This window comes from Colletes latitarsis, chromosome 8 (genome assembly GCF_051014445.1).
Source record: "Colletes latitarsis isolate SP2378_abdomen chromosome 8, iyColLati1, whole genome shotgun sequence".
Taxonomy (NCBI): domain Eukaryota; kingdom Metazoa; phylum Arthropoda; class Insecta; order Hymenoptera; family Colletidae; genus Colletes; species Colletes latitarsis.
Window position 1 is genome coordinate 22,184,518 of NC_135141.1, and position 12,892 is coordinate 22,197,409.

Sequence of the window (12,892 nt, forward strand, 5' to 3'; positions counted from 1 at the left end):
ATTTCTTTCTCATCGTGCTCCACATTTTAAAAGGCCCCGGATTCCTCGAAATGTCGCTCTCCCCATTCAAGTATCTCTGCGTTCTGAGAAGCCTTACTCCCCTCTCCCTCGAATATTAATACTTCGTCAAACTTACCTCTCGTGATCGTGGCCGTAAGAAGGATTGATTCTGCGCGCGTACAAGGAAGCACCGCCCTCGGACATGTAACCGTCGCACAAGTCGGACAGTGTTCTGCTACCGACGCTCATGCCGCCGCGAAGAACCTCTCCGTCGCTTAGGTAGCCAGAGGCGACGTCGATGTCCGCGTAATCGTGACCGACATGATGATGGGAAGAAGAATGAAGGATCGTGTACTGTCTCGCGGTCGTCCTGCTTGGCAAGGTTTGCAGGCCCCTTGCGCCGGGCGTGTAGCCGCGGAGCAGAGGTTGCATAGGCTTCACTGTCATTTCAGCCTCGTCGTCGGCTATGGAACCCCCAGCGCAAGTTGAACTTTCAGACAGGACCTGCGGGGGAGCGCGAGTTAATACTTGATTCGATGCCAAGCGGAAAGTTATTACCTGGCTGTGGATTTTATGCATACGCTAGTATTTAAGCCTGTCTACAACGTTCCCCAAACTATGCTAATCTACGTGTGTGAAGAAATGGACCTGGTCGAGAAAATGGGACATCGATCGAGCAGACATTTTTTGTGTGTTTAGCTCTTATACTGACAGTAGGAATAGGAGTTTTGTCGAGGGTATTGGGGTTTTATTTCATTTGAAGACAGTAGCTGAGATTCTTAGATTGACAGAGTGAGCTAGTAAATGAAATTGCAAAATTTGGTAGTAAGTTTTGTAGATAGTCCTGGTCCTGGTCGAGAAAATGGGGATTGAGCAGAAATTTTGTGTGTGCTTAGCTCATAAGTGATAATAGGAATAGGAATTTTGTCGAGGGTATTGGAGTTTTACTTAATTTGAAGACAGAAGCTGACATTCTTAGATTCACAGTGTGAGGGGGCTAGTAAATGAAATTGCAAAATTTGGTAGTCAGTTTTGTAGATAGTCCCGGTCCTGGTCGAGAAAATGGGGATCGAGCAGAGATTTTTTGTGTGCTTAGCTCTTATACTGACAGTAGGAATGGGAATTTTGTCGAGAGTATTGGGGTTTTACTTAATTTGGAAACAGTAGCTGAGATTGTAGATTGACAGAGTGGGCTAGAAAATGAAATTGCAAAATTTGGTAGTCAGTTTTGTAGATAATCCTGGTCCTGGTCGAAAAAATGGGGATCGAGCAGAGATTTTTTGTGTGTTTAGCTCTTATACTGACAGTAGGAATAGGAATTATGTCGAGGGTATTGGGGTTTTACTTAATTTGAAGACAGTAGCTGAGATTCTTAGATTGACAGTGTGAGGGGGCTAATAAACGTAATTTCAAAATTTGGTAGTCAGTTTTGTAGAAAGTCCTGGTCCTGGTCGAGCCAACAGAAATTTTTTGTGCTAAGATCTTATATTGACAGTAGGAATGGGAATTTTGTCGTGAGTATTGGGGTTTTACTTAATTCGAAGACAGTAGCTGAGATTATAGATTGACAGAGTGGGCTAGGAAATGGAATTGCAAAATTTGGTAGTCAGTTTTGTAGATAGTCCTGGTCCTGGTCGAGAAAATAGGGATCGAGCAGAAATTTTGTGTGTGCTTAGCTCATAAGTGATAATAGGAATAGGAATTTTGTCGAGGGTATTGGGGTTTTACTTAATTTGAAGACAGTAGCTGAGATTCTTAGATTCACAGTGTGAGGGGGCTAGTAAATGAAATTGCAAAATTTGGTAGCCAGTTTTGTAAATAGTCCCGGTCCTGGTCGAGAAAATAGAAATCGAGCAGAGATTCTTTGTGTGCTTAGCTCTTATACTGACAGTAGGAATAGGAATTTTATCGATGGTATTGGGGTTTTATTTAATTTGAAGACAGTAGCTGAGATTCTTAGATTGACAGAGTGAGCTAGTAAATGAAATTTCAAAATTTGGTAGTCAGTTTTGTAGATAGTCCTGGTCCTGGTCGTGAAAATAGGGATCGAGCAGAGATTCTTTGTGTGCTTAGCTCTTATACTGACAGTAGGAATAGGAATTTTGTCGAGGGTATTGGGGTTTTATTTAATTTGAAGACAGTAGTTGAGATTCTTAGATTGACACAGTGAGCTAGTAAATGAAATTTCAAAATTTGGTAGTCAGTTTTGTGGAAAGTCCTGGTCCTGGTCGAGCCAGCAGAGATTTTTTGTGTGCTTAGCTCTTAAATTGACAGTAAGAATAGTAATTTTGTCGAGAGTATTGGGGTTTTACTTAATTTGAAAACAGTAGCTGAGATTGTAGATTGACAGAGTGGGCTAGTAAATGAAATTTCAAAATTTGGTAGTCAGTTTTGTGGAAAGTCCTGGTCCTGATCGAGACAATAGGGAACGAGCAGAGATTTTTTGTGTGCTTAGCTCTTATACTGACAGTAGGAATGGGAATTTTGTCGAGAGTATTGGGGTTTTACTTAATTTGGAAACAGTAGCTGAGATTGTAGATTGACAGAGTGGGCTAGAAAATGAAATTGCAAAATTTGGTAGTCAGTTTTGTAGATAATCCTGGTCCTGGTCGAAAAAATGGGGATCGAGCAGAGATTTTTTGTGTGTTTAGCTCTTATACTGACAGTAGGAATAGGAATTATGTCGAGGGTATTGGGGTTTTACTTAATTTGAAGACAGTAGCTGAGATTCTTAGATTGACAGTGTGAGGGGGCTAATAAACGTAATTTCAAAATTTGGTAGTCAGTTTTGTAGAAAGTCCTGGTCCTGGTCGAGCCAACAGAAATTTTTTGTGCTAAGATCTTATACTGACAGTAGGAATGGGAATTTTGTCGTGAGTATTGGGGTTTTACTTAATTCGAAGACAGTAGCTGAGATTATAGATTGACAGAGTGGGCTAAGAAATGGAATTGCAAAATTTGGTAGTCAGTTTTGTAGATAGTCCTGGTCCTGGTCGAGAAAATAGGGATCGAGCAGAAATTTTGTGTGTGCTTAGCTCATAAGTGATAATAGGAATAGGAATTTTGTCGAGGGTATTGGGGTTTTACTTAATTTGAAGACAGTAGCTGAGATTCTTAGATTCACAGTGTGAGGGGGCTAGTAAATGAAATTGCAAAATTTGGTAGCCAGTTTTGTAAATAGTCCCGGTCCTGGTCGAGAAAATAGAAATCGAGCAGAGATTCTTTGTGTGCTTAGCTCTTATACTGACAGTAGGAATAGGAATTTTATCGATGGTATTGGGGTTTTATTTAATTTGAAGACAGTAGCTGAGATTCTTAGATTGACAGAGTGAGCTAGTAAATGAAATTTCAAAATTTGGTAGTCAGTTTTGTAGATAGTCCTGGTCCTGGTCGTGAAAATAGGGATCGAGCAGAGATTCTTTGTGTGCTTAGCTCTTATACTGACAGTAGGAATAGGAATTTTGTCGAGGGTATTGGGGTTTTATTTAATTTGAAGACAGTAGTTGAGATTCTTAGATTGACACAGTGAGCTAGTAAATGAAATTTCAAAATTTGGTAGTCAGTTTTGTGGAAAGTCCTGGTCCTGGTCGAGCCAGCAGAGATTTTTTGTGTGCTTAGCTCTTAAATTGACAGTAAGAATAGTAATTTTGTCGAGAGTATTGGGGTTTTACTTAATTTGAAAACAGTAGCTGAGATTGTAGATTGACAGAGTGGGCTAGTAAATGAAATTTCAAAATTTGGTAGTCAGTTTTGTGGAAAGTCCTGGTCCTGATCGAGACAATAGGGAACGAGCAGAGATTTTTTGTGTGCTTAGCTCTTATACTGACAGTAGGAATAGGAATTTTATCGAGAGTATTGGGGTTTTATTTAATTTGAAGACAGTAGCTGAGATTTTAGATTGACAGATTGGGCTAGTAAATGAAATTTCAAAATTTGGTAGGCAGTTTTGTAGATAATCCTGGTTCTGGTCGAGAAAATGGGGATCGAGCAGAAATTTTGTATGTGCTTAGCTCATAAGTGATAATAGGAATAGGAATTATGTCGAGGGTATTGGGGTTTTACTTAATTTGGAAACAGTAGCTGAGATTGTAGATTGACAGAGTGGGCTAGGAAATGAAATTGCAAAATTTGGTAGTCTGTTTTGTAGAAAGTCCTGGTCCTGGTCGAGCCAGCAGAAATTTTTTGTGCAAAGATCTTATACTGACAGTAGGAATAGGAATTTTGTCGTGAGTATTGGGGTTTTACTTAATTCGAAGACAGTAGCTGAGATTGTAGATTGACAGAGTGGGCTAGGAAATGAAATTTCAAAATTTGGTAGCCAGTTTTGTAGAAAGTCCTGGTCCTGGACGAGAAAATAGGGATCGAGCAGAGATTTTTTGTGTGCTTAGCTCTTATACTGACAGTAGGAATAGGAATTTTATCGAGGGTATTGAGGTTTTACTTAATTTGAAGACAGTAGCTGAGAATGTAGGTTGACAGAGTGGGCTAGGAAATTAAATTGCAAAATTTGGTAGTCAGTTTTGTAGATAGTCCTGGTCCTGGTCGAGCCAGCAGAAATTTTTTGTGCAAAGATCTTATACTGACAGTAGGAATAGGAATTTTATCGAGAGTATTGGGGTTTTACTTAATTCGAAGACAGTAGCTGAGATTGTAGATTGACAGAGTGAGCTAGGAAATGAAATTGCAAAATTTGGTAGTCAGTTTTGTAGATAGTCCTGGTCCTGGTCGAAAAAATAGGGATCGAGCAGAGATTTTTTGTGTGCTTAGCTCTTATACTGACAGTAGGAATAGGAATTTTGTCGTAGGTATTGGAGTTTTATTTAATTTGGATCAGTAGCTGAGATTCTTAGATTGACAGAGTGAGCTAGTAAATGAAATTTCAAAATTTGGTAGTCAGTTTTGTAGAAAGCCCTGGTTCTGGTCGATCGAGCAGAAATTTTTTGTGTGCTTAGCTCTTAAATTGACTGTAAGAATAGTAATTTTGTCGAGAGTATTGGGGTTTTACTTAATTTGAAAACAGTAGCTGAGATTTTAGATTGACAGAGTGGGCTAATAAATGAAATTTCAAAATTTGGTAGTCGGTTTTGTAGAAAGCCTTTTGAAGGGACCGTTCACTGGTAGATTATATACTAAAGAATGAGTAAAAGAGAATATTTGTGGCTGCTATTGGTCCGTAAATAGAGAATTAATTGATACTAAAATATCGTAAAGGAAATGGAATTTAAAAACCTGTAAACGTTTGCATTGATTGAAGGCAAGTTAAAATAGCTACGGAGAGAAATTTCTCAACCAATTCTCTTGTGCAAATTTTAATTAAGGGCAATTGTAATTTAATTCCTCAACTAAGATCAATAAGATATGTTTATGAGGGCCATGCATTATTTGATCTCTCAAGAGCGTAATGATTATGAAAATAAATTGATGTTTCCTCTAGATATTAGTAATGAACTTGTCAGTGAGATCGACCCAGCATTCCTTTATGCGCAAGTTACATTCAGAAACATCCTGTTCTTGATAGATCAAACAAGGTCTCATACATACGTCTTACTGATTTTACAAGGCAATATAAAGTAAAATTTTCCTTAACTTAAATTAGAATTCTACTAATTCTTTTGGAATATATCATACATTTTTTGCAATATATGATCTAAATGCATAAACTCCGCAATCCAGTTATTAATAAACATGCTTCCTCGCAATTAAAAAATGTATTATTGTTCTGCATAAATATTGTAAAAGCTTCTCATACCAGCATACACCATAAATACATAAAATCTAGAGTCTATTCCCAGCCATACTTGTACAATTAATATAGTTATGAGATAAATATAATTAATTATAAGAACATTATTTTCGACGAAATTAAAAAATTTCAAATCATTCTGCAAAAATTATTTATGGTCGCGGGAGTCAATTATAACCATTTTTGGTCAATAGACACACCCTCGAAATCCTAACCATTTTCGAGAAAAAAATTCCTTACCGAAAATATAATTTCAGGCCAAAAATGTCACTCCAAAATTACGTGCATATCTTTAAAATGTCATAACTTCTGAACGGATTGAAGGATTTTAATGTTTAAAAAGGCAAATAACGCGCATTTTAGTAGACAATATGTAGAAATTGTAAAAATATTCGAAAAGTTGGTGCTTGACACCGCAAAATGGAAAAAACCCCATAACAATGGTTCAATTTTCAAACAGCCACAACTCCTATAATAGTGCATATATTTCAATGAAACTTTTTCCTAAAGTAGAGCTCATGGATACCTACAAAAAAGTATTAGACAACTTTTCTATAAGGTGTCAAACAAAATTACTAAAAATGAAAAACGAATTTTTAAGAAAAATCGACAGAGGGTAGGTGCCTAAATTTTTCGGTGAAATTGTAAAGTTTCAAATCACCCTGGAAAAATTATTTTCTATTGCAGGTGTCAATTACAATCATTTTTGGTTAATTGACATACCCCCGAATTCCTAACCATTTTCGAGAAAAAAATTCGTTACCGAGAATATAATTTCAGGCTAGAAATGTCACTCCAAAATTTCGTGCATATCTTTAAAACGTCATAACTTCTGAACGGATTGACGGATTTTAACGTTTAAAAAGCCAAACGACGCGTATTTTGATGGAGAATATGTACAAATCGCAAAAATATTCGAAAAGTCGATCCTTGACCCCGCAAAATGAGAAAACCCCGATAAAAATGGTCCAACTTGCAAACAGCCGTAATTCCTACAATTGTGAATATATTTCAATGAAACTTTTTTCTGAAATAGAGCTCAGGGGTACCTACAAAAAAGTATTAGATAACTTTTCTGTAGGGCGTCAAACAAAATTACTAAAAATGAAAAACGAATTTTCAGGAAAAATCGACAGAGGGTAGGTGCTCAATTTTTTCGGCGAAATTGAAAAGTCTCAAATCATTCTGGAAAAATTATTTTCGATTGCAGGAATCAATTACAATCATTTTTGGCCAATAAACATACCGCCGAAATCCTTTGCATTTTCAAGAAAAAAATTCAGGAAGGTTCCTAAATTTTTCGGCGTAAAAAAAAATTTCAAATCGTTCTAAAAAAATTATTGCTAGTTATGGGGTTCGATTAGAAACATTTTTAGTGAATAAACATACTCCCAAAAATCCTACATACTTCCGAGAAAAAAATTAGTGTAGATGCTGAAATTTTTCAGCGAAATTGCAAAACAATATAAAACAGTCAAAAGTTTATCTCAAGTTTTAAATAGAAATTCGAGGTACATTAAGATTCCGATTTTTACTTTTGACATTGTTACATTACGAGGCAAAGTATACTACAAGAAGAAGCAATCAAGTATGCCTGGGTGTAGTCTCTAAAGATGTTTTGAGTCGCTCAAAGTGCACAGAGCCGTGTTTTCTGCCAAGCTACTATTGATACTAACCTTCTCCATTTGTTCGAAGGTCGTGTCAATTTTTCTATTGGGTATAGTTTTGATCTCACTGCCACTCTCACTGCTCGGCCTATAAATAACGCTACTGTCGCTGGAGTTGCTCTGGCCGGTGCTGTTCGAATTGCTGTGCGAGCTCTCGGACATCAGATCCGAAATACTTGGCATCGGTGACACCATTGCAACCGTGCTGGGATCGAGCTTGCGATGCAAAACGTCTGCCTTCAATTTCGTGGGCGTCGGTACGCCCGGTATGTTGTTTTCCTTCGGTGGTTTCGAAGTGCCTTTCACCAAGGCCGTGGGCTTCGGAATGCTGGAGCCAGGACTGATCCCGGAAGCGGCCATCGTCGAGCCCTGCAACGGGCTGTTGATTCCCGGAAGTTGTTGCTTGCACTGTCCGAAATTCACCCCGTTCGAGAGCTGACCTTGCGGCGAAACGGAGTTCCCGTAACTCGTCATGGAGCCATCCTGAAGGACGTTCATCTTCCCATCAATCGCTTCGGGACTGTTAACGGAAGACCCAGGCGTTTGCTTCTCGTTCAAGCTCCCCATTTCTTGCAGCTCGTTCGAAACCTTGGCTTTCGTGTCACTTTTGTTCTTGGACCCAGCTTCCCCCAACTGATTCGACTGCACATTCTCGACGATCGTTTTCTGCCTACCGATCGACGACTTCTCCTCCAACAGATTCGCCTGGTTCATGGACAGCGTGTGATCGATGTTGTGCTCGTGAGTCTCTTCCTGATCCGACTGCTTGATCATCCCATTCGTGTTACCGGTCAATCCTTTCTGAGCCAGCAGGTCCTTGTTCAGCCCGTTCGGCAGAATCTTCATGTTCTGCAGGTGGATCTTCGCGTCCGTCATCTTCCCTGGCAGCTCCATCTTCGGCCTGGGCGACTGTTGCATCGACTCGTTCTTCGTGCCAGCCGCGCTCTTCGTCTCGATCTGCTTGGAGGGCGTCAGCGACGGCGGATTCGGCTTCTGCAGCTGGCCCACCGGCTGTTGCTTCAGCAGGTCCTGCAGATTCCCGGTCTTCTTGTCCGCAGCCAGCTTCGTAACCACGCCGCCGACTTTGCCGGCTGACTTGACATCTTCTAAGGGCGGATTGTAGCTGACCAACTTCTCGGTGGCGGCCTTCGTTCGAGCGATTTTGCTCTGCGCCTTGCTCTGCTCTTTCCTCGCGGTCTTCGGGCTCGCCTGTTTCGCCGGCTTGGTCGACTGCAATTTCGACTTCAAAGCGCGGCTCTTCGGCGATTCCACTTGAACTCTGCTCTGATCGCACAACGACGTCGAACTGTCCGAGTGCTCCGACTTGGCCGACGAGAACCCCGAGGAGCTGGAGGTGCGTTTCGATACGCCCGACGACGCTTTGCCGCGGTCCTGGTTCTTCTCTTTGTTGTTGAAAAGTTTGAACTTGTCCAGGACAGAGTTCTTGTTCTGCTGGATCGGCGGCCCCGCGGCCGTGTACGGCGAAGGTTGCGTGGCCCTCGTGCCGCCCGATTTCCCCACCGTCGACGCTCGGGGGCTGAAACCGTTTCACGTGCATTGATTAATCCGACCTTCGCCAAAATCAACCGTCCGCAATTCAGCGAGGTAAAACTACCGATAGTTGACCGTTTATAGCTCGACTAGTTAGATAAGATCCTTCAGGGAGGTTCAATGTTGAGGTTTTACTTTGTTTCATCGATATTTGCTGACGCCTCGTTGACTAGGGTTCGAGCAAAACTGGGTGAAATACTGCTCTAATTAGTAAACAGTAGATATACAGGGTCTTCGGCCATTTCTGCGAAAAATTTTAATGGGGGATTCTAGAGGCTAAAATGAGACGAAAATCAAGAATAGTAATTTGTTGATTGAGGCTTCGTTAAAAAGTTATTAACGTTTAAAGTCCCGCCTGTAGAACGTCAATTGTGAACGTCACTAAGTAGAGTTTCTCATGCTGAGTGAGAACCACTGTATGCATGTTGCCCATCTACAGTCGTAACTTTAAACGTTGATAACTTTTTAACGAAGTCTCAATCAACAAATTGGCATTCTTGATTTTCGTCTCATTTTGGCCTCTAGAATCTCCTGTTAAAATTTTTCCCAGGGGTGGCTGAACACCCTGTACATTTGATTTTATATCGTACGTGTAGTTTGGAAAATATTGTTTTTGGAAAATGTTTTCAAATGATATTTTATTTTTAGGGTTTTCGACATTTTTGTTTTACTTGTTTGTAGTTCTGAAAGAAGTATTTTGGTTTCTGGTAAATTGTTTCTAAATTTTATTTTTAGAGTACTGACAGATTTTTTATTTTTAATTATTTGTAAATCTGAAAATATTCTAGTTTTTGGGAAAATTCGTTCAAATAGATTTTTATTTTAAGGATACTGAGATTTTTCCTTTGATTATTTGTTATTCCGAAAGTATTTTGATTTTTCGAAAAGTTCTTTCAAACAGTTTTTTTTATTTATAATAGTATTTAATTTTAAGAATGCTGAGTTTTTTTTTTAATTATTCTAACTGATGCAACGAAAGTGATAAAATTTATAACACTGTTAGATATCAATTACTTATTGAAAAATATTTTCAAGAAGAATCAGAGTAAAATAAAGGAACATTTTATTTGCAATTTAAGATGGAGCAGGTATTTGAAGAAAAGTTTCTACAAATAAGTGGTCAACTATTGGTATATTTATCCTGGACAGAGATGGGTAAAATTATTATCAAGATAATAACATAGATTAACGAATAAAAATTATAAATATAGAATGAAAGACTTTACAAATGAACGAATTGCTAGATGTTGGTTTTGTTGGTTGTTTATTGCTCGAATACAATTTTTACCATCTCCGGCCTTAACGAACCGTAATTAAATTGATATTGCGTGGGATGGGAAGATTATTTACCTCGGGGTAGTGGCTGCAGGTTGTCTGTTAGTTGAATTCTGATTTCTGGGCTGAGGTATGAAGGACAGCCCGCCTTGGAGCGTCTGTTGTTGACTTGGACTAGTGCTTCTGGAACTGTTAGCACTTCCGATGCCACCGTTTCCGTGTTTCAAACCGCCTGGAACAGTGAAAAGTTGGTACGTTTTAATTTAAAAATAATCCCAATTAAAATTCGTTACTAGAGAACTAGAAATCTTACCAAACTCTCTACAAAAAAAAAAGAATAAAATTTCATTCCTGGGAAAAAATGGGAGATTCTAGAGGCCAAAATAAAACGAAAATCAAGAATACTAATTTGTTGATGGAGGCTTCGTTAAAAAGTTAGGCACCTACACCCTGTCGAATTCTCTTAAAAATTAGTTTTTGATTTTTAATAAATTTGTTTGACGCTACACGAAGATGTTGTTTAATACTTTTTTGTACGTATCCATGAACTCTAGTTGACTATTAAATTTCATTGAAATATATTCACTATTGTAGGAGTTATGGTCGTTTGAAAATTGGACCACTTTTATGAGGTTTTTTTCACTTTACGGGGTCAAGGAATAACTTTTCCAATATTTTTAGAATTTCTATATATTCTTTACTAAAATACGCGTTGATTGCTTTTTTAAACATTAAAATCGTCCAATCCGTTTAGGAGTTATGACTTTTTAAAGATTCGCGCGAAATTTCAGGGAAGCATTTCTGGCCTTAAATTAGATTTTCGGTAAGGAATTTTTTTCTCAAAATTGAGTAGGATTTCAGGGGTATGTCTATTCACCAAAAATGATTGTATTTGACCCCTGTAAATGAAAATAATTTTTTCAGAACGATTTGAAATTTTTTTTCTTCGTCGAAAAATTTAAGCACCTACCCCCTATCGATTTTTCTTAAAAATTCCTTTTTCATTTTTAGTAATTTTGTTTGACGCCCTACAGAAAAGTTGTCTAATACTTTTTTGTAAGTACCCATGAGCTCTACTTCAGAAAAAAGTTTCATTGAAATATATTCGCAATTGCAGGAGTTATGGCTGTTTGAAAATTGGACCATTTTTATGGGGTTTTCCTCATTTTGCGAGGACAGGGACCAACTTTTCGAATATTTTTACAATTTCTATATATTCTCCACCAAAATACGCGTAGTTTGCTTTTTTAAACATTAAAATCGTCCAATCCCTTCAGAAGTTATGACGTTTTAAAGATTTGCATGAAAATTCGGGCAAACATTTCTGGCCAGAAATTATATTTTCGGTAATGAATTTTTTTCTCGAAACTGACTAGGATTTCGGAGTTATGTCTATTGACCAAAAATGCTTGTAATTGACCTCTGTAACTAACTATAATTTTTTTAGTATGATTTGAAATTTTTTAATTTCGTCCAAATATTTCTGCACCTACTCGAATTTTTTTCTCGAAAGTGGGTAGGATTTCAGGGGTATGTCTATTCACCAAAAATGCTTGTAATTAGTCCCTGTAACTGAATATAATTTTTTCAGAATGATTTGAAATTTTTTAGTTTAAATTTTTATTAACTTTTTAATGAAGCCTCAGTCAAGAAATTGATAATCTTGATTTTCGTCTTATTTTGACCTCTAGAATCCTCCATTAAAATTTTTCCCAGGGGTGGCCAAACACCCTGTCTAATTAAACATGATAAATTCTGTTATAATAAAATAGAAGAATATAGAACAAATAATCCTGGTATAATCTCTGAAGAAAGAATAAGAAAGTTCGAACCATGATTTAATGAATTATACTAAATTGGTCAATCACATTAAATTGGATCACTGTCAAAACAAAATAGAAGAATATAGAACAAATAATCCTGGTATAATCTCTGAAGAAAGAATAAGAAAGTTCGAACCATGATTTAATGAATTATACTAAATTGGTCAATCATATCAAATTGGATCACTGTCAAACAATGAAACAGAAGAATACAGGACTAAAAAATCTTAATAAATTCTCTATGAAGGAATGAGAAAGTTCAAACCACGGCCTAGTGAATTATAGTCAATCATAATTAATTGAATCACTGTCAAACAATGAAACAGAAGAATATACAGTAAATAATACTTAATACTTTCATTAAGAAAGAATAAATGTCTTATAATGAAACAAAGGATCAGATAAAATTAGAAAAATATATTAGCATTTGCAATTGATAATTTCATCTAATTATTCTAATTTCTAATTTTGGTCTTCCTCGGTAAATAATTTTTTAAATTTATTATAACTGAATAGAATAAACATAGATAAATAGGTAGGCGTAGAAAGAAAATCTAGAAAAATATACTAACATTTGTAATTAATAATTTCATCTAATTATTCTAATATATATATCTATAATCTCAATCATAATTAATTGAATCACTGTCAAACAATGAAACAGAAGAATATACAGCAAATAATAATACATTCATTAAGAAAGAATAAATGTCACGAAACAAAAGAATACGAAACAAATGGTCAGATATCAATAACAACAAATTAAATCACTGGCATACAATGGAATAAAAAAACACAGAACAAATAATCTCAATAAATTCTCTAAGAAATAA

At 37.2% G+C, this 12,892-nt stretch overlaps 1 protein-coding gene across 5 annotated transcripts in view; it reads right to left on the minus strand.

The window, feature by feature from the left end:
- The window catches only part of Sick (sickie), a 423,876-nt gene that overhangs the window by 153,798 nt on the left and 257,186 nt on the right, over nucleotides 1-12,892 (minus strand). For all 5 annotated transcript variants that reach the window (XM_076771991.1, XM_076771990.1, XM_076771989.1 and 2 more), the window contains 3 exons: nucleotides 10,312-10,468; nucleotides 7,420-8,947; nucleotides 137-504 (listed from right to left, as the gene is read on the minus strand). In XM_076771991.1, coding sequence (XP_076628106.1) covers nucleotides 137-504; nucleotides 7,420-8,947; nucleotides 10,312-10,468 — 2,053 coding nt within the window. The remainder of the gene's footprint in view (nucleotides 1-136; nucleotides 505-7,419; nucleotides 8,948-10,311; nucleotides 10,469-12,892) is intronic.